Below are 23032 nucleotides of genomic sequence, written 5' to 3'. Positions count from 1 at the left end.
CACAGTCCTCTCCCTCGCCCGCCCAGTCCTCTCCCTCACAGTCCTCTCCCTCACAGTCCTCTCCCTCACAGTCCTCTCCCTCGCACGTCCCCAGTCCACACAGACTCCTATGGCCTCCTCCATGGACTGTATTCTGTGAATATTAATATTGACAGGGCCAGTTTTGGCTCAATCTTATCTGTATTTATTAAATTTATTCAGAGGTATATCAATAAGATGAGTATTTACATTTTACTTCTTAAACAGTATTATATACAAGAATGGGAAATATACTATGCTTAATGTACAGTACAGGCTTTTTTTTCTTTTCTAATAAAAGGAAACTAAAGACCCAAAGTTGTTCTGGAGCTGCATTATTACTACAGGAAGAGGTTCATAATATGATGTTATTGGACTGGTTTGGTGCTGCCCACATGGTTTACATATCTATCGTTTGTATGCATTGGTTGTGTACATACCATGGCATTCGACATTGTGGTAGAACCTCTGGACAACTCTCACCATACAGCCAGTGTGTTTAGATCCTCTTTCATTACCTCTGCATGGGCCCTGGGAACACACAGACACATTTAACATGCTGTTTGGGAATCCTGCTCATAAACTGGAGACTGTTTCATCAGAGAGCAGTGTATGTGCCCCTGTGTGACTTTAGATACAGGTTAGATCCTTTCTCAAAGACAGGTAGACTCTTAAGACTTTAGATGCAGGTAGATCCTTCCTCTAAGATCTTCTCTGGGTACTCTACCTTCCAGACATCTCTGGGAAGCTTTGAGAGAGTGAATCGTCCTGTCTTACTAATACAGTACAATGAGTGGATTTAATTAATTCAGCAGGGATGACAGCCATTACTGTGTTGTGTCACTCATGTTGCCTCTCTTCCTTCCGCAAACACACGTCTATCTGTGGGTGTTTGGTGAACATCCCTGCCTGCCCCTGTTTGTCCTCAGGTGAAGGTAGAGACCTGGCTGTCAGAGGAGCAGGCACCAGCCCTAAGGGAACCACAGCAACAAGCTGGCAGTGTGACACAATATGAACAAATAAAAAAAACGGGGTGGGTTCTACATCAGAATAGTCTTGTTGGGAAGTTTATGTTGGAAGAGATGCGAGGCTTGTGCCTCTGGGTCTCTTTACGCCTCTCCCTCACAACCCCTTCTACCTCTTTCCTCTTACTCAATCCCTTTTTCTGTCCATCACTCTCTCCCTTTCTCTATCACTCTCTCCCTTTCTCTCTCTATCACTCCTTTTCTCTCTCTATCACTCTCTCCCTTTCTCTGTCTATCACTCTCTCCCTTTCTCACTCTCACCCTTTCTTTCTTCCTCCCTCTCAATATATATCTCTCTTATCCTTTCCCCCCCTCTATATCTCTCTCATCTCTCCCCCTCTTTCCCCTTCTCTTTCTCCCCCTATCTGTCCCCCTCTCTCTCCCCCTCTTTCTCTCCCCTTCTTTCTCTCCCCTCTCTCTCTCCCCTTCTTTCTCTCCCCTCTCTCTCTCCCCCTCTTTCTCTCCCCTCTCTCTCTCCCCCTCTTTCTCTCCCCTCTCTCTCTCCCCCTCTTTCTCTCCCCTCTCTCTCTCCCCCCCCTCTTTCTCTCCCCCTCTCCCTCTATCCCTCTTTCTCTCTTCCCCTCCCACTCTCTTTCCTCTCTCTCACACAGAGCTCAGTCCCCGGAGCTTCAGAATCCTGTTCCGTGAGAAGCACTGTGCTGTCACTGAGACAGGGCTCCTAATGAAGCACTTGCTGAAGTTACAGATTCAGATAGACACATTGTTGTGGCTGGCCTATTAAACCAAATGAGCGAGAAAAGATGGGAGGATGGGAGGGGGGGGGGGTGTTGACATGGGGTTCAACCCATCGTTGCCTGACTGTTATGGCACCTGCTTGGGTACTTCATGGTTCAAACAGCAGTAGTAGATTTACACGGTGAGACAGGAAATCTCTCCTCCTAAAATGAGCACAGTCCTGGTGTGCCCTGTCTGGAGATCTGTCACTTATTCCACACGCTAAGAAGGCCCTCAAAACATCAGTCACAGAGAGAAAGAGGACAGGGTCTTTCAAGCATTAACTTTACGTAGTTACAAAGTAACCTGTGGGGAGAGTTACCATAGAAACCAGTCTCATTATAATGAGGAAGTGAAGTCTGTTGACAGGGACGGAACCCTGTTTCAACCACGAGCCAAACAGTTTACCGTGTTAGTGCAGATGCGTCAGGCAGATCCTGGAAAGAGATACAGGGTCCTCGCTGGGCGGGACAGGAAGTGGACTGGGACACGATTGACCCGTGAAGGAGCAAACGGGCAAAGCCGGGCAGGACGAGGGGCTGGTGGTTACTCTGTAACTCTTGACGTCACTCACAGCAGGCCAAGGGACAGGAAGTTTCACCTTCGAAGAAAGACTCTCAAACAGCCGGAACAAGTGGCGCCGGGACTGCGACTGAGAGAACAGAGAAAGGTGATAAAAAGCTCAGTCGACTGATTGCGAGATTTCACATCCGGATAAAACATTTTTTTTTAATCTTTGAAACGAGAGAAGGCCGGTCCTCTCCCTGCTGACTCTTCCTCAGGGCTCAGCTGTAGCAGCATGGGCTCCACAGGCTCCAGGCTCTGTCAGGTAGCCCCCTGCCACAGCCAGGGTCTGCAGGAGCTGCAGGCCAGCCTCCCTGCCCTGCCCTCCTCCCCAGAGCAGCAGCAAGGAGCTCTGGGATTCAGGACGCCCCACCTGCCTCCTCTCAGACCGGACGAGATCAAACATCTTATGTCGCTCTCTACAGGTCAGAACATCTCTAAAGCTATTGCACAAACCACCTCGTATGCATACAGTCAACCTGAACGTTTTCATTGATCCACACGTCATAATTATTTGAATCCTGATGTGTTTTTTAGTCATCATGGCAGCTTATGATTTATATGTGGAACGTGTTTCATTCACCTCACACTACCCCGGAGGTAGAGCTTTAGATTTTTCAAATCAGTTAAATGTCTTGTGTGTATTAAATGTGTGTGTATGCCAGAGTCATCATTCGAAAGCAACCTCCCTCAGAGTCAAAACAACCTTTCAAGCATCATTCATTCTCATCCTCCGCGAAGACAGCAGGTCAGCACAGCAAAATGATCTCACGTTTTTTGAAGTTAGTGGTAGTTGGGACTCTGGAGAAGGAGTGCTGTCTCATTATCTGTGTCTGCGATTCGCCCACACCCATCCAATCATCATCTCCCCTCAGGCTTTGCAACCAATGGCCCCTCACATTGGGCTCACGGCTGCTGCCAATCAGAAGGCCTGGGTAACAAAACACACGTCACTGAGTTTCTGTCACCTGTCGTCTGTTTGTGTCACATGAGGGTACGATGAGAGGACATGTTTCTTGTCTCAGGACAGGGACCACAGAGGTGGGGGTGTCCTCCCCTGTTCTACCCCCAGTCTGGAGGGACAAGGTGGCCTCGGCAGGGTGACACAGGTAGGGACACACCAGATGAACATCCTGGCACGGTACTCTGTCAACTGAGAACCCCAACTGGTTTGGCCAGGTGGACTTGCATTCAGGGAGGAAAAGGTTTGATCATTCAGGCCATGCCGATCATCAATAATCGAATTAGGGTTTTGGTTTCACGTCTGTGGAGGAGAAGAACAGGGAGACTGAGAAAGAGAGAGAGACAGACAAAGAAGAGGGAAAGAGAGAGAGACAGACAGAGAAGAGGGAGAGAAAAAGAAAAAATACGAGGAAAATGGCGAGAGACAGAGAGAGACAGAGACAGAGAAGAGGGAGAGAGAGAAGAGGGAGCGAGAGAGAGACAAACAGACAGAGAAGAGGGAAAGAGAGAGAGAGACAGACAGCTGGTGAGCTGTGATGCAGGGCTTTTCTCAGTGGGCCTGATTAAAATGCTGATGGAGTAGAAAGGGGGGGGTGGGCTACTGCCATGACTCCCTCCGCTCGGGGTAGGAGACAGCGAATACCTGCAGCTGGAAACACTCACACCACCACCTACACACCTGACACCTGAAACACGTCATGCTTATAAAAGTATAAAACATCATTTGCTGAAAATGCTTATAATGCATGACACAATGGTGTCATAATATAATATACGTGTAATATAATTTATGAGTTTGGAGATTTTTGAAACAGTGTTGGAGCTGATGGGTGTCTGGGTGTGTAGGGAGATTTCCTGGAGGCCCAGACGGCTCTCAGTCGGCAGACACAACTACGACGACGAGCCCACCAGAGGCGCGCCCGCGAGCAGAGAGCGCGGGGCAGGGTCGTCTACACAGATAACGGTGAGATACACAAACCACCTCCTTTACATCCAGGTGGCCCAAACAGGTTTCCACTAATCCATACTGTGTAATTACTGGAATGCCGGTGTGTCTTGCGGTGGTCGTGGCAGATGACGGGGAGGGGATGCAGAGGCTGCGTGTCGTGAGCAGACCCACAGAGAGGGATATCTTCTGGGACGAGGCCAGGGGAGAGAGCATCGACCCGAGGGAACTCCAACCGACACCCCCTCCCCTGGAGCAGGACAGACAGCACTCCCAGCCTGGCCCTCAACATCCCCAGCCAGGCCCTCAACATCCCCAGCCAGGCCCTCAACATCCCCAGCCAGGCCCTCAACATCCCCAGCCAGGCCCTCAACACCCAGCCAGGGACAAGGATCTGATCTGTGGAGGTCTGGCTGGCGGCAGGCTGCACTCGACCCAGGACTGGACAGCAGAGACAGGGAGGCAGACGGAGCACACAAGGCCCACGGGGGAAAGCTTCCCCTGGATGCTGGACTGGAACAAGGAGGGTGGAGCCGACCGCTCCGGTTCATTAGCGGAGACTGAGGGGTCTGGCTGGAACATGTGGCATGAGGGCCTGGGGGGCAGGCAGGGAGGCAGAGGGGGGGTGAGAGGCGTCTGTCAGGGGAAGAGGGGGATTTGGGACGCCGAGTTAGAATAGTTTTTTGGTAAATCTGGATCATTTGGTGTTAAAACCTCAGTACAGTGTAGTTACCGTTGAAGGTGTCTGTCATGGAGCGCAGGCAGCTGACCTGGTGGTGTTGTGTTGTATTCCACTCTGAAAACACACGACCTAATGATGCTACGGCACTAAGCTATTTAGATCAAATATTCCTGAGTCGATGGCGCCCTCAAGGGGTTCCAGTGTGACACTGAATGAGGACTGTGTAACGTGTTCGTGCCAATGTTTAGTGAGCGAGTACACTCTGTATATGATGTTGCTGTGTGTCTCTGTCATGGGTTTATCTGTTTTAGGCTTCTAGAGGGGAGAGTAAAGTGTCCAAAACAACCTTATATAAACGTGTATAATCCACGTGTCCACATATCTTCAACTTGTCTTCTAATTATCTGCAAAGAGAATGCATCACAAAATCGGTCCGAAAATACTTTGATCAATTATTCATGAACGAGAGAAGAAACTGAAGAGTCCTTCAGAAACTTAAAGGTCCGCCAATTCCCTGCAGAAATAGAAAGATCTGTGGCTCCTCAAGTGTCTCTGAAACAGGAAATTGCTCATCGCCCTGCTGCTCACCTCCTCTGAGGAGGCCCTGATGTGAGCTCTCAACAGGCTGGAAAGGAGGAGAGGAGGACTGGCCAGCTACGGACCACCTGAGGCCCCAGGCGGTTAGGTCAGACCAGGCCTGAGCCCTGATGGGGCCCACACAGCACAATAAATCTAAAGAAAATACCAGTGTGTGAAACGAAAAGTTTTTTCTTTTCTTACGTGGATTTCTATTCATGGTATTAAAATATGTGAGCAAATTTGATCACAAAAACTGTTATATTATATTTCACCACATGGTGTCATTATTGGATAATTTCACAAGAAAACATATTTAATCACGTCTTCCCAGTAACATTAATGTCTAAAGGTCAACAGTGAATGTTAATAATTTTGGAAGTCTAAGTAATTGCCGACTCTTGTCTTATCTTTCTGAAGGAAAATTAATATGCATCACATTCATTACATCCCTAAATCCAACAAATGCAATAAGCTATCTTTTTCAGATTAGGTCTTTTGTGCCCAATGATGTGGATGCAAAGCAGTGGAGCAGAGAGGCTCATTAAAACGGGCCCATCTATTGAGCAAGACGTGTTCAACAAAGCAAAGTCTACCGTGAGAAGAACTGGACAGACTTCAGGAGCCGGGCTGACTGACCACTGACTGATGGGCCCCTTAAAAAAAAAAAAAAACCTTCTCCTTTTCCAGTTCAGTGCCTCCACACACTAGGTCTTAAAGCCAAATGGGTGGGGCGGGTGTGGGTGGAGGTCCGGGTCCCTGCCCCACCACACGGCCACAGTAAAAAAAAGGTGAAGGATGCCATGTGAGCAATTGGTTCCAACTGACAGGGGATTGGTCACGGTCAGTCTTGTGGATGGAAATCCACGTGAGAACTTAGCGTTTGCACCAGCGAGAGGGCAGGAGAGGCCTAGGAAGCACAAAGAGGAGGCTGGCTGCTGTGGACAACACAGTGGAACGTCATCTCCAGCTGATTTAACCCTATAGCTGCTAGCTGTTCACATGTCTGTCTGTCGATGTTCCTGACTTGGCACCAATCCCACTGTTTTTTTGTTAGATTTTTTTAACACTGAAGACATGGTTTTGGTAACATAGGCATCTAGAGGAAACTTTGGAAAGTTATTATTATTATTTTTTTATCACAATGCTCTCCCGTCATATTTCAAGAGGGCCCCATCACCTACCCGTCTGAACAACTGCTCCTCCAATTAGCCTCTGATCTGCCCAGCTGACCGGGGAGGAGCGTCCTGGAGGGAGGGTCGTTCCTCCGCATCGGCCTGGAGAGGCCGTCTGAAGAGGACGCTGGCTGACAGGCAAGACGGGTCAAAAGGGGGATGGAGGAGCCCTGCCAGTTCTCCAGAGGAGCCCATTGTGGCCCAGACGCAGCCCAGACCAGCCTTCCCTTTCACTGGCCAAGCCCTTTGGCCCGCAGGCCCCCGATACACTGACTGGGACATGGCCCCAGCTGCTAATTATCCATCTGATGGAGAGGCAGTGAAGTGGGACTGTCAGGGCAAGGGAGGCCCCTCTGTCTAAAGGGTTGTGGGCTACGGACGAGGCTTGAGAAAGAGGCGGAGGGATGAAAGGACTTCAAGGCCAGGGGCAAGTCACTGCAGCAGCAATGAGAAACTTTATTTTATACAAAAATATGGACCGAATGAGGTGGTGTTTACTACAAATAGGGGCATGTTTATGCTTACCTGACGATCAAATCCCTTCAGTGTTTCTCCTCCTAATCGTTCTCTGACACAGTTTAACATGATCTCTTTTTAAAAAGCACATTTTCTCACGTGATTTCATAGTCTGTGTTTTTGTCCCAGTAGGGGACACCATAATGTCCACCAAGCTCTCTGTTCCTGGTCCGTCCTACAGCATCATGTGACCCGAGGACACTGGGGCAGAACCAGTCGAGTTCCAGATGTAGTACTCTGAAGACAACAGCTCGCGAGCTGCAGAGAGGAGAAAGGTGTCAGGGTGCAGGAGAGGACTCAAACACAAGGAGAGGCAGGCAGGGTTCCAGAAACCAAAACATATTAATTCTCAAATACAAGAACTTAACCCTTTTGCTGCCTTCGGGTCACATGACCCAAAGGTTCATAACGAACCATTGTTGTGTTTACCCAATTTTACCCAATACAAATCATTTTCTTACGCTCCTGTTTCGCCCGCGAGACAAAAATGCTGCCTCCCCCTACCTCAGTTACGACGCACTAAATTCTAACAAATATATTTTTTAGACGCTACACATGTTATACATCGTTGGAAAGCTACGATTCTTGTGCTTCCATTGAAATAAACAAATTCAAGATCAAGTCGCAATAGCAAGCAAAGTCAACGTCTTTTTCCGGTGAACATTCCTTCAACAATGCCAAAGAAAAAAGTTGTACTCACCCTAAGTTGTTCAAATAGGTCCAGGTGTGAAAATCATGCCATCAAAACTTGATCTGCGTAAGTCCCAAGGGTTCAAAGTATCTAACCATGTAAAGTAATTCGTCCAAATACAATGTTTTACGTTCATGAATAGCCATTATCCTTTGTTTCATTATGCAAGTTAGCCGACGGAAGAAACAACTTGTTCACATAAAAGTGTTATTTTCTCCGGTTAGCAACGGAGTATTTACAAAATGAAGGTATCAAAATGTCCCTCCCCTTTTGATTGACACCTTGTTCGACCCAATAGGAGCTTCCATGCCCCGTTGACAGCCCTCTAAAGCCAACTAGGTCTGTGCGTCCTGCCCCCCCCGCCCCCCCCCCCCACACTCGTTCTAAACAAATTTCTCGAACTGGCTTCGACTGGCTCTGAAATTAGCTCGTTAGCCTTGTAGCTGACAGCTAGCTGAAAATGCCAATACCTCATTTGTATGCGTCTGTGGAGCCTTCAAAATAACAGTCGATTGCGCAATATGGTTGACAGAATCAGTGTTCTTTGTGCGCCAATCCTTGGAATCAGATAAAGCACTCCAATGTGTTCATGCTTCAGTTTTTGTGTTTCAGTATTACTAATTAGGGATTTAGCTATTATATATGATAGTTCTAAGTACCACCTTTCATTAGAGATAACAATTATGAAAAATAATACCTTTTTATTTGACCTTGACCTTGGTTACAAAGGGTCATTTTGGAGTCTCCAAAAGACCCTTTTAGAAAATTCCTGGATGTACTCTTATAAAAACATGTGTCAAATATGAATATATTGTGGTATTATGTTTGACTTTTGATTTGAATTGGGTAAGGCTTCAACCTGTGGTCCAATTTAGTCTTCCAGATAATACCTACCACCTCTAGGCCTCTTCAGGCCTCTGTTTTCAAAACAAAATCTAGGCGGAAATAGAAATTTTCACTTTCCTTGTGTTCAAGCTTCTATTACTCAACACTAGAAGGACTGACAGGGGTCCTGACAACAGGGGACATAACTTCAGAGTGTCAGCTTTCAAAAGAGATCATTTACATGCATGTACTCCAAATGGTTCAAGAACAGCTTCCAATTTACTTTGGGTATGCTGTTTAGGCGTTTTCAGGCAAATTTAACAGGAACATGAAAAGGTTTTAACCTTCGCAATGTGGGGGGTCTGAGACAGCCCAACGGTTAAAATAAAATGCTTCACTTTGTTTTTGTATGCGGTAAAGTTGTTGCAATACGACGGTGGGTCACAATGACTGATGGGTCAGAATGACCCAAAGATTACATTACATTTACATTTAGTCATTTAGCAGACGCTCTTATCCAGAGCGACTTACAGTAAGTACAGGGACATTCTCCCCGAGGCAAGTAGGGTGAAGTGCCTTGCCCAAGGACACAACGTCATTTTGCACAGCCGGGAATCGAACCAGCAACCTTCGGATTACTAGCCCAATTCCCTAACCGCTCAGCCACCTGACTCCAAAGATAATACAAGAACTTAAGCTGGGGCTCGGCCGTGGCCGTGATAAAAAGGGACAGTCCATTTTCCTTTTGATGCGTATTTATCTGTGCAATTATTATCACCAGAAATCACACACTCAGACCCATAGATATATATAAAGGGTAGATGTCTCGTCCGCGTTGCCGGACAACGGAGTTGAAGGTCCGCACATGGCGGCCATCTTGCTACTGTCAACTCGCTCACCCATAACATTGTGTTGATGCAACATGTACTTTTTAAATGACCATAACTTGCTCAATTTTCAACCGATTTTTAAACGGTTTGGTTTGTTATCAACGTCAGAAATGTCGTTATGCCACTGCATACTTTTATTCTATTTTTTTTTAATAATATAATTATTCATAAGTATGCAGTGGCATAACGACATCTCTGACGTTGATAACAAACCAAACCGTTTAAAAATCGGTTGAAAATTGAGCAAGTTATGGTCATTTAAAAAGTACCAACACAATGTTATGGGTGAGCGAGTTGACTGTAGCAAGATGGCCGCCATGTGCGGATGTTCTAGACTCCGCCGTAAGACATCTAGACTTTATATATATCTATGCTCAGACCTCCAACAGTGAACACTCACACGTGACGATCCGGGGTTTGGCTGACGAGTAGACTTGGACAGAGTTCTGATCCACACAGCATCCAGACAGGGTCAGGTCTGGAACCCGGAAATACAGCTGCAGAGAATGGAAGACTGCAAATAAGCACTCCCAGTTGGAATAGGGATGATAAACAGCCTTAAAAGGCTGTTCGTAATTGAGATTATGAGTGTACGCATGATAGATTGTTGTACTTTTATGTACGCAGTGAGTCCTGTGCACAGCGGGTCAGCTGGTCCAGGTGGCTGCCCTGTGAAACTCACACTTCCTTCTAGAGTCACCTCACGGGACTTGGGGAACTTTTGTCCTGAAGAGAGGAGAGTTAAAACACCCATTAAGGCTCCAGAGGAGGACTCGTACTCCAGTTGCAGCTGTGGAAGGGGAACTTACCGATGACCCAGACCAGCAGGCTCTTCTCTTTGGACACCTCCAGCAGCCCAGAGCTCACCTTCACATCCACACTGCCCATCTGATCCCTGCACGCACACACACACAACCCACAGAGTAAACACAACCATTACGAGCTTGGTTACTTATCTCTTGGTCTCCTGTTGTGGGTGTCATACCGATGGGATATGGTGTAATGTATCGTCTAACAGACCTTTTATTTTACATGTTCTTTGAAGGGGGGGGGGGTATTTTTCATGCTTTATTTGACAGTTTTATTTATTTTATTTTATTTAACCTTTATTTACCCAGGCAAGAGCATTAAGAACAAATTCTTATTTACAATGACGGCCTGAAAAAAGCACAAGCTTTTTTGAGGGAAAGGGGGCTAAGGGGAAAAAAATCAGGTTAAAAAGTACAACGGCACACAAACACAGCAGTACAGACATACAGAACATATAGTTTTAAGTGAAGTGTGACAGGAAAGGCAGGGAGACATGCAGCAAAAGACCCAGGCCGGATTCTAACCCAGGCAGCTGCTGTGAGGCCTCTGCCTTACCTGTACTACACACACCTATCCTGAGAGCTACCAAGGCACCCCAGGTGCCTGATGGGAGTCAGGTGGCTGAGCGGTTAGGGAGTCGGACTCGTAATCTGAAGGTTACCGGTTCGATTCCCGGCAGGCATTTCACCCTACTTGCCTCGGGGGGAATGTACTTACTGTAAGTCGCTCTGGATAAGAGCGTCTGCTAAATGACTAAATGACTAAATGTAAATGTCTGTGTTACCTGTTGAAGAAGGGAAGGTGTGCCTCACAGTACTCAAAGCTGTTCCTCACGCTCTCATGCAGCTTCAGGCTCACAGCCAGTTGGAGCTGGTTCTCCTTCTCCCTCAGCTGGTAGGAGCCGAGGATAGGTGGAACGGGGACCTGGGAGAACACCACATCCTGTCAGCCCGAGGACTCACACGTCCCTCTCCCTTCGCCTCGCGAGGGAGGGAAATAGGACCCTGATCGTTGGCCACCGCCCCCCTCACCTGCGACGTGTAGCTGCAGAGCCTGAAGGGCTCTATGGGAGGGGAGAAGGGGAACTTGTAGGGTCCGGAGAAAGCGGAGCTGTCGGAGTCGTCGACACTGCTCGCCGTCAGGATGCTGGCGTCCAGCGAGGTCACACAGGGGTGAACCAGGATATCCTGCAGAGGGGAGCCGTTTGGTGGCAGGGTGAGAGTGACCGTCACGTTGGGAAGAACCCCCTCCACTTCACACTGAGGGGGACAAAGAGCACGAAGAGGTGATCACAACCAGCAATGTCTTAAAAATATATATATATATATAGGAGTAGAGACTGGGAGAGTTCCAGAGCTCTGACACAACCCTCTGCTCACCTTACTAGTGACTGTGCCATAGACATCCCAGAGGTCCTGTCTGCTTTGGTTTCCATACTGCATGGAGCGCACCACCTCCTTCAGGTCTACGCTGACCACGGCCTTGCCGCGGTGAAGTCCCGTCTTCCAGGCGGGCTGCTTCTGGGCCCCTGCAGGAGTGGGAACAGCTGCCGCGGGTGGGCCCCCTGTCTGAGGGCCCCCCAGGGGGGTCCCCAGGGGGCAGACCTGCAGCAGGACGGAAGGCATCGCGGCCAGGCGAGACGCCAGCCCTTCGCTGTCTGGTTTACCCCCAGACCCGCAGAGGAAGGTCTGTAAGCCTGTTAACAGTGCGAGGCCCTGGGAGACTGAGAACAGGCTGGACAGAGGGGGACGGGGCTCTGGGGGGGCATCCACCAGGGGCAGACAGGCCAGGATCAGAGGCCCCTGGGGGATGGCCAGCACTGGCCAGAGGACCCCTCCTCCAGGGCCCTCGACGTGCAGCTCCAGGGCTGGTTGGCGCTGGCGATAGAGGCAGTCATCCCGCGCTGCCACAAAAGGCTTGTCGAGATCAGCGAGCCCCAGCTCCGTAAGCAGGAGCTGGAGCACAGTAGCGTCCTCGGGGACAGACACGTGCCGGGAGCCGGCCAGACACTTGGCACGCTGTTCTACTGTTGGATACCGCCTGTTTGAAAGGACAGCACGATAAAATGTTTACGACAGACATTCCACGGTAAAACTAACGGTATAGGAATGATGCTTTTCAGTAAAATACAAAGTCAAAGTTACAAGCAGGTTAAACCTTTTTTCTTATAAACAGACAATTAGATTTAGGCTCAACCCGCAAACCTAGCAACCATTTCAAAATACAATCACAAACCTTGAAAAACGCACTGTGACAGATTCTCCTTTCTCGTGACAAATAATCCATAATGCTCGCACGCTCATTTGGCTAGAAATGAAGAACTGTCATCAGATGGAATTGTCTGTGATAAATAGTAGATTACTATGTGTTGAACATTAAATTAGCTAGAGTTTCAAAGCACTTCCTTCTTTAGCGGTCATGTGACAAGCACCACACAGCCGAAGACTTGTGAGCATGCGTACAAGAACAGTGTGATTGTTCGTTTTGTATTACAAATTCGTAGACGTCCAGTCGTCCGCTTGGAAATCTTTCGGTGGCAACACGGTGCACCGTGGGACTGGCCGGGAGTACTAAGGCGCATACGACCGCAAGCAAATATCCCCACCCTTTTCTCTAAACAGGAAGCTTGAAACAGTTAGCTAGCAAGCTAGCTGTCAACAACAAAGGACAGTATTGCCCAAATTCAGCTGATCTGGCTGTTGGCTGTTTTGCCTTCTTGCTTTCGACTAAACTGCAACATTTTATATTGAGAGTTAAAGATCCAAAATGTCAACAACTGCTCAACTGTTTGAGGTAAGTGGATGTGTGACTGTGTGTTTTCTCTGACCTGTGGATGTAGCTAGCTAGCTAGCAAGAAGGCTAACTAGCTAACTGGTGCTAGTAGTGGCAGTAAATCTAAACTGGGGTTGGGTCATTTAGCTAGTTAGCTATCCACATAGCTATCATATAAAGCTGTACTCAGGCAGAACAGCCACGATTAAAAGCTAATTAGCATGCTATAATGATTAACGGTTTCTTAGATCTGAGAACAGTCCGTGCCATAACTGGATATCACTTGCACCAACAACGAATAGCATCTTCATACAATACCACAGTTTTTTACTAGCAGTACGTTTACATTAAGATTCTATCTAGCCAGCTATCGAGTCCAGCGTAATGATGTCAACTAGCTAGTCTAACTGCAACGATAAGGGTAGATACACAATTTGTCCAATTTGTCCATGCCTTTGTATGCTGTGGCAACAGCAACGTTACTCCACACTGTGTTTGACCCCTAGGAGCCCTTTGATGCAGATGAATACATAGAGAGGCTAGCCTGGAGAACTCCAGGTGGAGGTTCCAAAGGTGGCGCCGAGGCCTTCGATCCCAAGAGGTAAAGAGAGACGTGTATTTATTGTCAATTAGAGTACTTTTGTGTTGTACATTCCACCCCGACTCTTAAATTAAATTAACTCTTTCGAAAGCTCTAAGCTTGAGCCAAACCCCACCTTAAATGCCTTCTTCATAGATTGGTGCTTATCATGGACATTTCAGTCAGACTTTTTTTTTCTAAACTTAAACCAGTCCTCAAATTCAGTCAAATAAAAAAAAAATCTACTGCCCTATGGTAAGAAATATAATACAGCTAGCTACGTCCAGCCTTATCTTCACTGTTCTCAAAGCGCTCTCCCCAGCTATGTTGCAAGCTCCATCTAAAGCCTGTCGAGGCAGAGTAAGAGATGCACAGCATCTCCAGAGCCCACCAGTCTTGTGAGTCACATAGTTACTGACAGAAGGAAGGAGAGATGAGAGCCTCTGGAGTTTGGAAGGGATGGAAGGTGGCCGTAAGCTGTACCCAGTGCTGGGGGAATTAGTGGACAGATTATACACTCATCAGTTTGGGATGTTTCATACTGCAGTGAAATGTGGTGCTGACTTAGAACATTTACTCTGCCGTCCTGATGGCACTTAAATACAGCTGACGTAGCTTCCAGTTTGAGAGCTTCTTAAATCTGGGGACCCAGAAATTAAACACCCAACACTATTTATATCCATTAACTGTCAGTGTATGGGGTTAGTGGGACAGATTTAACCCTGCATTAGCCAGTCCTCCAAACTGTAAGCCTTCATTTACTGTTGATCAACAAGAACGACGTGCCCCCCGTGTGTGTAGGCTTCTGGAGGAGTTTGAGAACCACATCGAGGAGCTGAAGCATCTGGATGAGAAGATCCAGCGGAGGGTGGAGAAACTGGAGCACCAGTGCCACCGGGAAGCCAAGGAGTTCGCCCACAAAGTGCAGGACTTGCAGAGAAGCAACCAGGTGATCTGCAAGACCTAATTACATTTACATTTAGTCATTTAGCAGACGCTCTTATCCAGAGCGACTTACAGTAAGTACAGGGACATTCCCCCTGAGGCAAGTAGGATGAAGTGCCTTGCCCAAGGACACAACGTCATTTGACACGGCCGGGAATCGAACTGGCAACTTTAAGATTACTAGCCCAATTCCCTCACCGCTCAGCCACTTGACTCCCTAATACACCCACGCCTACCGGAGGGTACGATAGGACACATTTCGTAACACGGGGCAGTGACTCAATCATACTAAGCAATCAGAATAACACATAAAATTGAGAAATGGTCTCCATTTTGGAGGGGTCTAGAAGTGGATTGGTCTACAAGTAATCTAGTTTAAAGTGTAGTAAATAGGGAACTAGTAGTCTGATATACTAAATTAAACTTTTCTTTTCTGTCTCCTTGCAGGTTGCCTTTCAACACTTCCAGGAGCTGGACGAGCACATCAGCTATGTGGCCACCAAGGTGTGTCACCTGGGCGACCAGCTGGAAGGGGTGAACACTCCCAGACAGAGGGCTGTGGAGGCCCAGCGCCTCATGACCTACTTTAACGAGTTCCTGGACGGGGAGCTACGCAGCGATGTGTTCAACAACCCAGAGAAGGTCAGCACATTTCAGTCACCATTTATGTCTGTGACATAAAAAAAACAACAAACATTACAACAAATGTTATTTTCCTCCCATAAGGGGTTGCTTTTTAATAGCAGCATAAATAACAACAGATTAACAAAACAAAAACAACCTTGAATCCTAGAGCGCTGGCTGTACCTCCATGATTAACGGCTACAACAACAACAACACTGAAGTACAATTACCGGTAGTTATTTTGCTGCTGCTCAACAACAAAAACGGAGATTCCCAAAGTAGTAGAAAGTCTCTAAATGTTACTTTAGATAGTTGCTAGATACAACATTTTTTGACACCACTAGTGAAGGTGAAAAGTTGCTAAATCTAGCGACATTGTCAAAAAATTGGCAACATTGTTTAACCGATAGCATTAACCGGTAAAAATGTGTATTGTCAGTTAAATTACGCAGCTAATTATGCGTATCCCTAGTTGCAGATAAACATCCATTTGGGATTTCCAGTAGACCAGGCCTCGTCAATAAACTTGATATCAGCCAGGCAACCCTATCATTGATGCTACTAAGTTTGTTAGTCGTGTATTTTAGCTAGTTTAGGAACATCTGGGATTTTCTCAATTAACTGCGGCTACGAGGAACGTCATTACCGGGGCTGGGAGTCCGCAGATCAATCTCAGAGACGGGAGTTGGAGATGGGAAGCTCAGCTTCCGGAGTAGCGGGCGGGAATCTCGGACAGATTCTTCTTTTTCTTCCTGAGAGTACCTCCAGACGAGGGTGTGGGGAGAGAGGGGGAGGCTGTGCCTGAACAGCTGAAGGGGAAAGGCTCCGTTAATCCTTCTGAAAGGGAGGGCTGGGCCGCCAGTATGGAGACAAGTGCTGCTAAACCCTGACTGCAGGGAGACGGCTACATTACTTACATGGGATTTAGCTAATCTTAGCTGGGGGACAGATACTTAGAAAACCTTCGCCGAGCAGAAAGGCAGGATCCTCCTCACGGGAGCCGAGTAATGATGTTAGCTGAGGCAGGCAGCGGCGGGAACAGAAGAGTTGTGGACGGTGGGCCTTTCTCGGGTCTGGGGGGTGTCTGCATCCGTGTGTGTCGGGGGGAGGGAAGTGTGCAAGCCCCCCCCCCTCCCAGGAAAAAAATCTCCAGCCGGACAGATTATTGAAGGCGATTTAGGCTCCGGTGGGATTACAGGCCATTGAGAGGAGGCATCTCCAGTGCAGAGTGATGCGATGCTAAGTCGGTGCTGCTGGATGCTCAGGTGAGCGGCTCCTGCTCCTTATCAGCTCTGTGGAGAACACGGAGAGGTGGAGGAGAGCTGCTTTAAGATGTTCATCCCCACGGTGGAGCTGATGATGCTGCAGGCGGCCGCCCCGCTCTGTTTGGCTGTCTAACTCTCACACCTCTCTCTCTCTCTCTCTCTCGCTGTCTTTCTCTCCCTCCCTCTCTTTCTCGAATCCCCTCTTTCTTGCACTCTCTTTCTCGCATCCTCTCTCTCTTGTTCTCTCTCCAGATTAAGGAGGCAGCTGATATCATTCAGAAGCTGCATCTCATTGCCCAGGAGCTGCCGTTCGACAGGTGAGTTGGCCCCGTGGCAGTCAGGGGACAGGTGCTGCTTGTGGTCTTTGGACATGCTGTGTGACACCCCCCAATCAAAAACCTAGCACAGTGATTTTCAGCTAGATCATTTACGTGATTAAAAACGTTGTACTTCACTAAACTCACCAGCGGGCAGAACGTAGGAAAGTTGATCTCCAGAGTATCTCTGATCAGCGCTTGTGTTTTTGTCCTCTTCCAGGTTTGCAGACGTCAAAGCCAAGATAGCAAGTGAGTGACTGCATTCAAATCAAACGTCATTTTGTGCATTTCATACCAAGAGGCAACATAACGTAACATAATCTTTGACAGAAAGCAAAAAAACAGTTCACCCATTTGGGCCAATATAGGAGAACTGTAAAATGAACATTCCTCTCTGAAATGAGCCAATCGAGCACTCTCCTGGAGAATGTCCAGTCCCAACGGCATTCAGGCTTGGTCTTGTGATGCCAGCCAGTCAAAGTTTCAAGGGATCTGCCTGACCCAGCCAGCCCTTGACCCTACGTGTGTGTGTGTGTGTGACCCTGTGTGTGTGTGTGACCCTGTGTGTGTGTGTGTGACCCTGTGTGTGTGTGTGTGACCCTGTGTGTGTGTGACCCTGTGTGTGTGTGTGTGTGTGTGTGTGACCCTGTGTGTGTGTGACCCTGTGTGTGTGTGTGTGACCCTGTGTGTGTGACCCTGTGTGTGTGTGTGTGACCGTGTGTGTGTGTGTGACCCTGTGTGTGTGTGTGACCCTGTGTGTGTGTGACCCTGTGTGTGTGTGACCCTGTGTGTGTGTGTGTGACCCTGTGTGTGTGTGTGTGACCCTGTGTGTGTGTGACCCTGTGTGTGTGTGTGTGACCCTGTGTGTGTGTCCAGGTAAGTACCATGACCTGGAGCGTCAGCTGATCCAGGACTTCACGGCGGCCCAGCGTCGGGGTGAGATCGGGCGCATGCGGGAGGTGGCTGCCGTCCTCCTCCACTTCAAGGTGACCCACAGCTACCCCACTACCCACCCACACATCAACACATGACCCCACTACCCACCCACACATCAACACATGACCCCACTACCCACCCACACATCAACACATGACCCCACTACCCACCCACACATCAACACATGACCCCACTACCCACCCACACATCAACACATGACCCCACTACCCACCCACACATCAACACATGACCCCACTACCCACCCACACATCAACACATGACCCCACTACCCACCCACACATCAACACATGACCCCACTACCCACCCACACATCAACACATGACCCCACTACCCACCCACACATCAACACATGACCCCACTACCCACCCACACATCAACACATGACCCCACTACCCACCCACACATCAACACATGACCCCACTACCCACCCACACATCAACACATGACCCACTATATATATATATACACGTGTATACATTTTTGCATAACGTCCAGGCAATTCCTGATGCCATTGAAATATGAGCTTATAAACCTGTATATATCAAATGTGTATCTGAAGTTCAGCAGTGTAGCAGGTGTGCTAGTCTCTCGTGTGACTCTCTGTTACAGGGCTACGCTCACTGTGTGGATGTCTACATCAAGCAATGTCAGGAGGTGAGGAAGGGTGACCCAGTGAAGACTCGTTAAGAATAATAATGATGATATGTTACATTTTTAGAACCATTAGAATGGTAATTCAGTACAAAAACATGGACAAACACGAAATGTAACAAGCATCCAGCACTTGAAACATGACAGACTCGTTACTATCCAGGCTGTAGGGCCTGCTGTGTTACAACACTACTGTACTGTGGGCTCTGGAGCCTTCCGCAGACCCAGGGGTAACGTGTGTGTGTGTGTGTGTGTGTGTCCAGGGGGCCTACACGAGGGGGGATGTATTTGAGGACACGGCTCAGCTGTGCCAGCAGGTCAACAAGCAGGTGGGGGAGGTGTTCTCTAGCCCGGAGACCGTCATGGCCAAACTCATCCAGAACATATTTGAGAACAAACTGCAGGTTAGTCACTTATACATAATAGTTTCTCGTTTTGTTTTTTTAAACATTTATTTGACAGTTGATTCAGTGAGAATCTGTGTGTTTCTTAGACCCATGTGAGGAACAAACTGGACGAGACTCGTCACTCTGACGTAGAACAATACCTCAAGAATCTCTACGACCTCTACACCAGGTGAGACGGTCGCTCGGCCCTTTACGCCTCGCAGTCGAGTTCACCTGGTACGAACCCTCTTCCCAACCGTCAGGAAACTCTGTTGCTCTTCAGAACCACAGCCTTGGCTGCCAAGCTGACGGAGTTCAACCTGGGTTCAGACAAGCACACGTTCCTGTCCAAACTGATCAAGAGCATCTTCTCCTCCTACCTGGAGAGCTACATCGACATGGAGAGGGAGAACCTGCGGAGCCGCAGTTCCTTGATCCTGCAGCGCTACTACGACTCCAAGAACCACCAGAAACGCCCCCTGGGCACTGGCAGGTGAGCCAGCTCCCCCCCTCCCCTCCCCCCCTCCACTCCCCACCCTCCACTCCTCCCCCCCCACAACCCACTGCCCCTCCGCCCCCCCTGTCGCTGGCCCCCCTGCTGTGAGAGGTGACACCCAGCCCTGTCTGCAACCCTAGTATCCAGGAGCTGAAGGAGAGGATCAGGCAGCGCACCAACCTTCCGCTGGGCCCCAGCATCGACACCCACGGAGAGACGTTCCTGTCCCAGGAGGTGGTGGTCAACCTGCTTCAGGAGACGCGCCACGCCTTCGAGAGGTGCAACAGGGTGAGTCTGCGCTCCGTCGCCCCCTACAGGACAGACTGGATATGTGCCGAATCTGTGTTGAATAACGATGGCACAGGATCCACTGGTCGACGCTTATGCTGGAAAAGCCCTCAGGTTTCCCTGCTAGTACCTAATTAGGCTGTGTGTTTGTTGTGGCCCCAGCTGTCCGACCCCTCAGACCTACCTAAGAATGCCTTCTCCATCTTCCTGCTGCTGGTGGAGCACCTGTGTGTGGACCACATCGACTACGCCCTGGAGATCGGCCTCTCAGGTACGTCTCGGCGCCATCGGACCGAAGACAAGTCTGTGGCGAGGCGTCGGAACAGCTGGATTCAACCAGCTGGTTTTTAGGCTTGGGGTGTTCCGTGGGTTTGTTGGTTTAGCTGTTTAGTTTGTTCCCTCTCCTTGTTTCTTCTACAGCCATCCCATCATCAGATGCCAAGAACGCCAACCTGTACTTCCTGGATGTGGTTCAGCAAGCCAACACCATCTTCCATCTGTTTGACAAGCAGTTCAACGACCAGCTCATGCCCCTGACCAGGTGAGCGTGACTCCTCCGCTCCCCGCCGGCCTCCGTGCTACTGCAGTGCTCGCAGCCCGATACTGGGGGAGAACGGCTTGTAAACCTTGTTCTGGAATTGTCTCCCCACCAGCTCCTCCCCAAAACTGACTGAGTGCCTGCAGAAGAAGAAGGAAGTGATTGAGCAGATGGAAGTGAAGCTGGACACAGGAATAGACAGGTCAGTGCTGCGTTCAGAGTATTGCTGACTAGTGTCGACGGTTCAGTAATGTCCAGTGGTTTACCTGCGTGGGCCTGTCCTGTCTGTCTCCAGGACGCTGAACTGCATGGTGGGCCAGATGAAGCATATCCTGTCGACAGACCAGAAGAAGACAGACTTCAGACCGGAGGATGAGAACAACGTCATGATCCAGTACACCACGGTGAGAGATGCCACATCCATGCCACCTACAGCCCTCTTCCTGCCCACTTCGGCTAACCTCCAGAACCATGCACAGACAGATACACACCCATGATCCTCCTCAACTGCTTCTTAACACACACACAAACACCCACCATGACCCCCCCACGCCCCCCCTGCTCTCCAGGCGTGCTCCAAGGTGGGCGCCTACGTGAGCCGGCAGGTGGAGCGCATCAGGAAGTCGATGGACGGGAAGAACGTAGACACTGTGCTGACGGAGCTGGGCATCCGCTTCCACCGCCTGGTCCACGAGCACCTGCAGCAATACAGCTACAGCTCCATGGGGGGCATGCTGGCCATCTGCGACGTGGCAGAGTACCGCCGCTGTGCCAAGGACTTCCGGGTGAGGAAGGGGGTCACATGACCGGGGTCTCGAAGCCACACTGTAGAGATGTCAGGCCTGGTCGGGGTGTAGGAGTTGTTTTAGAAGTGCATGTTGCTGGTTTTGTTTTCCTGGTCCATTCGAATCTCACCACCAGTTGAGGACGATTCCCAAGTTGCTCCTCTTCGGCCGCGGAGGCCATGGTGCTGTTTGACCCCGCGTCTGGTTCACGTGTCTGACGCTTCTCTTCGTGTCCCTCCAGGTTCCCCTGGTCCTGCAGCTGTTCGACACCCTCCACGCGCTCTGCAACCTCCTGGTGGTCGCCCCCGACAACCTCAAACAGGTTTGCTCTGGGGAGCAGCTGACCAGCCTGGACAGGAACCTGCTGCACGCCTTCGTCCAGCTCAGAGTGGACTACCGCTCATCCCGGCTGGCACGCCACTTTAGCTAGCGACCCTTCCTGATGATCCCCCTCCGTCCGTCCAATCATGCCACCTCCCTGGCTTTTTAGAAGGCTCGGCCCGGAGAGATCCTTGCTCTGGAGAACGCACCTTCCAGACAATGCACAGGATGGTCTCTTCTGGGTCACGCCTGCCCCGGCTCAAGCAGATGCACATACCCACTGGCTTTGCCCACCTTTTGAGGCTGTGATCAGTCCATCTGCGTTGGAGATACTTGCGTTTTTACTTTAGATTTCTTTGCCGCGATGTCCAAAACATGTATGGGACTGATCCCTCTTGTTTTCTAAACACTAATACCCCAATCCACTGTAGAGGTTTGGCATAGGCCTATTACAGATAAACAGACTTTGATTCCCGAGCTTTCGACAGTCACTTAAAGGGAAATTTTTTGTTTTGAATGTGCCAAATATATATGTAAAGATATCTAGTGGCTGCATTTGTGCACAGGGCGAACTGTGACACTGTTAAGTTGTGGTTCAGCTCCTAAATCTCAGGCCTGGTTAGAGGAGAGCAGAGTACTGGGAACCAAACACACCCTTAAGGAGGATCTCCCACCCTGACCTAGCCTGAGCCGTGTCTCTCTGGCTGAGAAAAACACATGACCGCTTCCCCTGACCTCTGACCTCTGGCTTGTGACTTCACAAGCAGGGGTCAGGGGTCAGGTCCGCGGGCGGCGACCCAGACTGGGGTCAGGTGTGGGAACCTGTCAGGGGTTAGGGTGGTCCGCAGCTAGCTGAGGTGACGGGGGCCACAGGTCAGTGAGAACGTGTCACTGTAATTGCACAGATCAACACCCTACTCATCCGGCAAGGCTGACGTTCTGTGATCGTCATTGTGGACTGGATCAGTGTTTCTGGGTCAGGGCTTAGTCAGGCACTTGGCCTCACAGGGCTGATGGAGTGGTTAAGATCACCGTGTTTCCTTGGTGACAGTGTACTGATGTTGCTAGACCTTACCTGAAGCTCTCTGTTCTACTAAACTGTTCCCAGTCCATCACTCTAGCTTAATCATCTATTCAATTAAAAATATGTTGTTTTATCATTGTCCTGAATACTTTTCCTTTTAATATTATAATCTCAAAAACCTGCATGTCGGCTGATTTTTATTTTACTATTACGAGTTACAGCGATGGGTCGACTTACGTTTTAGTTCTTATATAGAGAAGTTAATTTTCAGTGAGAATGTGCATCAGTTTAAGGATGAGTTAGAAGGGGTTATTTATAAGCGTGTCTCAACCAGAGTAAAGTTACTCTTCAGACTTGGGGATGAGAATAGACGAGAGGGATTAGATGTTTACTGGTTCATGAAACGCATGCGGTTGTCATGGGCGAGAGAGACGGCGCGATAGAGACAGCTTGGCTCCGGCTGGCTAGCGTTGTGGAGAAGGTACACAGGGCGTCGAGCAAAGTCAAACAACGTAATTAATTAGGCTAATATTAATATTATCAATGCCACGAAAATTCAATTCTCCCGGCCCTAATCACAATCGGATAGCTTGTAAAAATTATTTTGTTAGGCCCTGGTGCAAACATGGGGGCTTTTCCAAACATTTGAAAACTATTTATTTTTGTG

The 23032-nt window shown here is 49.0% G+C and overlaps 2 protein-coding genes across 2 annotated transcripts; one reads left to right on the top strand and one right to left on the bottom strand.

Annotated features, from left to right (window-relative positions):
- Window positions 1-7120: 7120 nt before the first annotated feature.
- ap5m1 (adaptor related protein complex 5 subunit mu 1) lies at window positions 7121-12859 on the bottom strand. Its single transcript, XM_062469997.1, has 8 exons — window positions 12652-12859; window positions 11796-12456; window positions 11448-11675; window positions 11201-11340; window positions 10416-10501; window positions 10220-10332; window positions 10007-10103; window positions 7121-7458 (listed from the first exon to the last, which is right to left on the bottom strand). Exons 1-8 carry the CDS (start codon window positions 12717-12719, stop codon window positions 7376-7378), a joined length of 1476 nt encoding a protein of 491 aa, XP_062325981.1. The 5' UTR covers window positions 12720-12859; the 3' UTR covers window positions 7121-7375.
- A 148-nt stretch (window positions 12860-13007) lies between these two features.
- On the top strand, window positions 13008-22503 carry exoc5 (exocyst complex component 5). Its single transcript, XM_062469949.1, has 18 exons — window positions 13008-13209; window positions 13695-13789; window positions 14570-14717; window positions 15161-15355; window positions 16855-16919; window positions 17140-17168; window positions 17796-17905; window positions 18486-18530; window positions 18791-18931; window positions 19021-19103; window positions 19197-19406; window positions 19550-19697; window positions 19860-19968; window positions 20118-20238; window positions 20351-20437; window positions 20531-20639; window positions 20805-21020; window positions 21262-22503. The coding sequence occupies exons 1-18, from the start codon at window positions 13183-13185 to the stop codon at window positions 21448-21450; spliced, it is 2127 nt and encodes a 708-aa protein (XP_062325933.1). The 5' UTR covers window positions 13008-13182; the 3' UTR covers window positions 21451-22503.
- Window positions 22504-23032: the final 529 nt, after the last annotated feature.

Source organism: Osmerus eperlanus, chromosome 9 (genome assembly GCF_963692335.1).
Source record: "Osmerus eperlanus chromosome 9, fOsmEpe2.1, whole genome shotgun sequence".
Taxonomy (NCBI): domain Eukaryota; kingdom Metazoa; phylum Chordata; class Actinopteri; order Osmeriformes; family Osmeridae; genus Osmerus; species Osmerus eperlanus.
The sequence above is the reverse complement of the archived record's forward strand: the minus strand, read 5'-3'. Positions and strand labels throughout refer to the sequence as shown.

What these genes read in the sequence shown, in the direction of transcription:
- ap5m1 (XM_062469997.1), bottom strand. Translation starts at nt 12,719, where the DNA reads ATGAGCGTGCGAGCATTATGGATTATTTGTCACGAGAAAGGAGAATCT. An exon ending in ATGGCACAGTCACTAGTAAG is followed by an intron (nt 11,676 to 11,795) that starts GTGAGCAGAGGG and finishes TGTCCCCCTCAG; the next exon opens with TGTGAAGTGGAGGGGGTTCT. An exon ending in CACCTTCCCTTCTTCAACAG is followed by an intron (nt 10,502 to 11,200) that starts GTAACACAGACA and finishes GTGTGCGTGCAG; the next exon opens with GGATCAGATGGGCAGTGTGG.
- exoc5 (XM_062469949.1), top strand. Translation starts at nt 13,183, where the DNA reads ATGTCAACAACTGCTCAACTGTTTGAG. An exon ending in CAACTGCTCAACTGTTTGAG is followed by an intron (nt 13,210 to 13,694) that starts GTAAGTGGATGT and finishes TTTGACCCCTAG; the next exon opens with GAGCCCTTTGATGCAGATGA. An exon ending in TGTTCAACAACCCAGAGAAG is followed by an intron (nt 15,356 to 16,854) that starts GTCAGCACATTT and finishes TTCTCTCTCCAG; the next exon opens with ATTAAGGAGGCAGCTGATAT.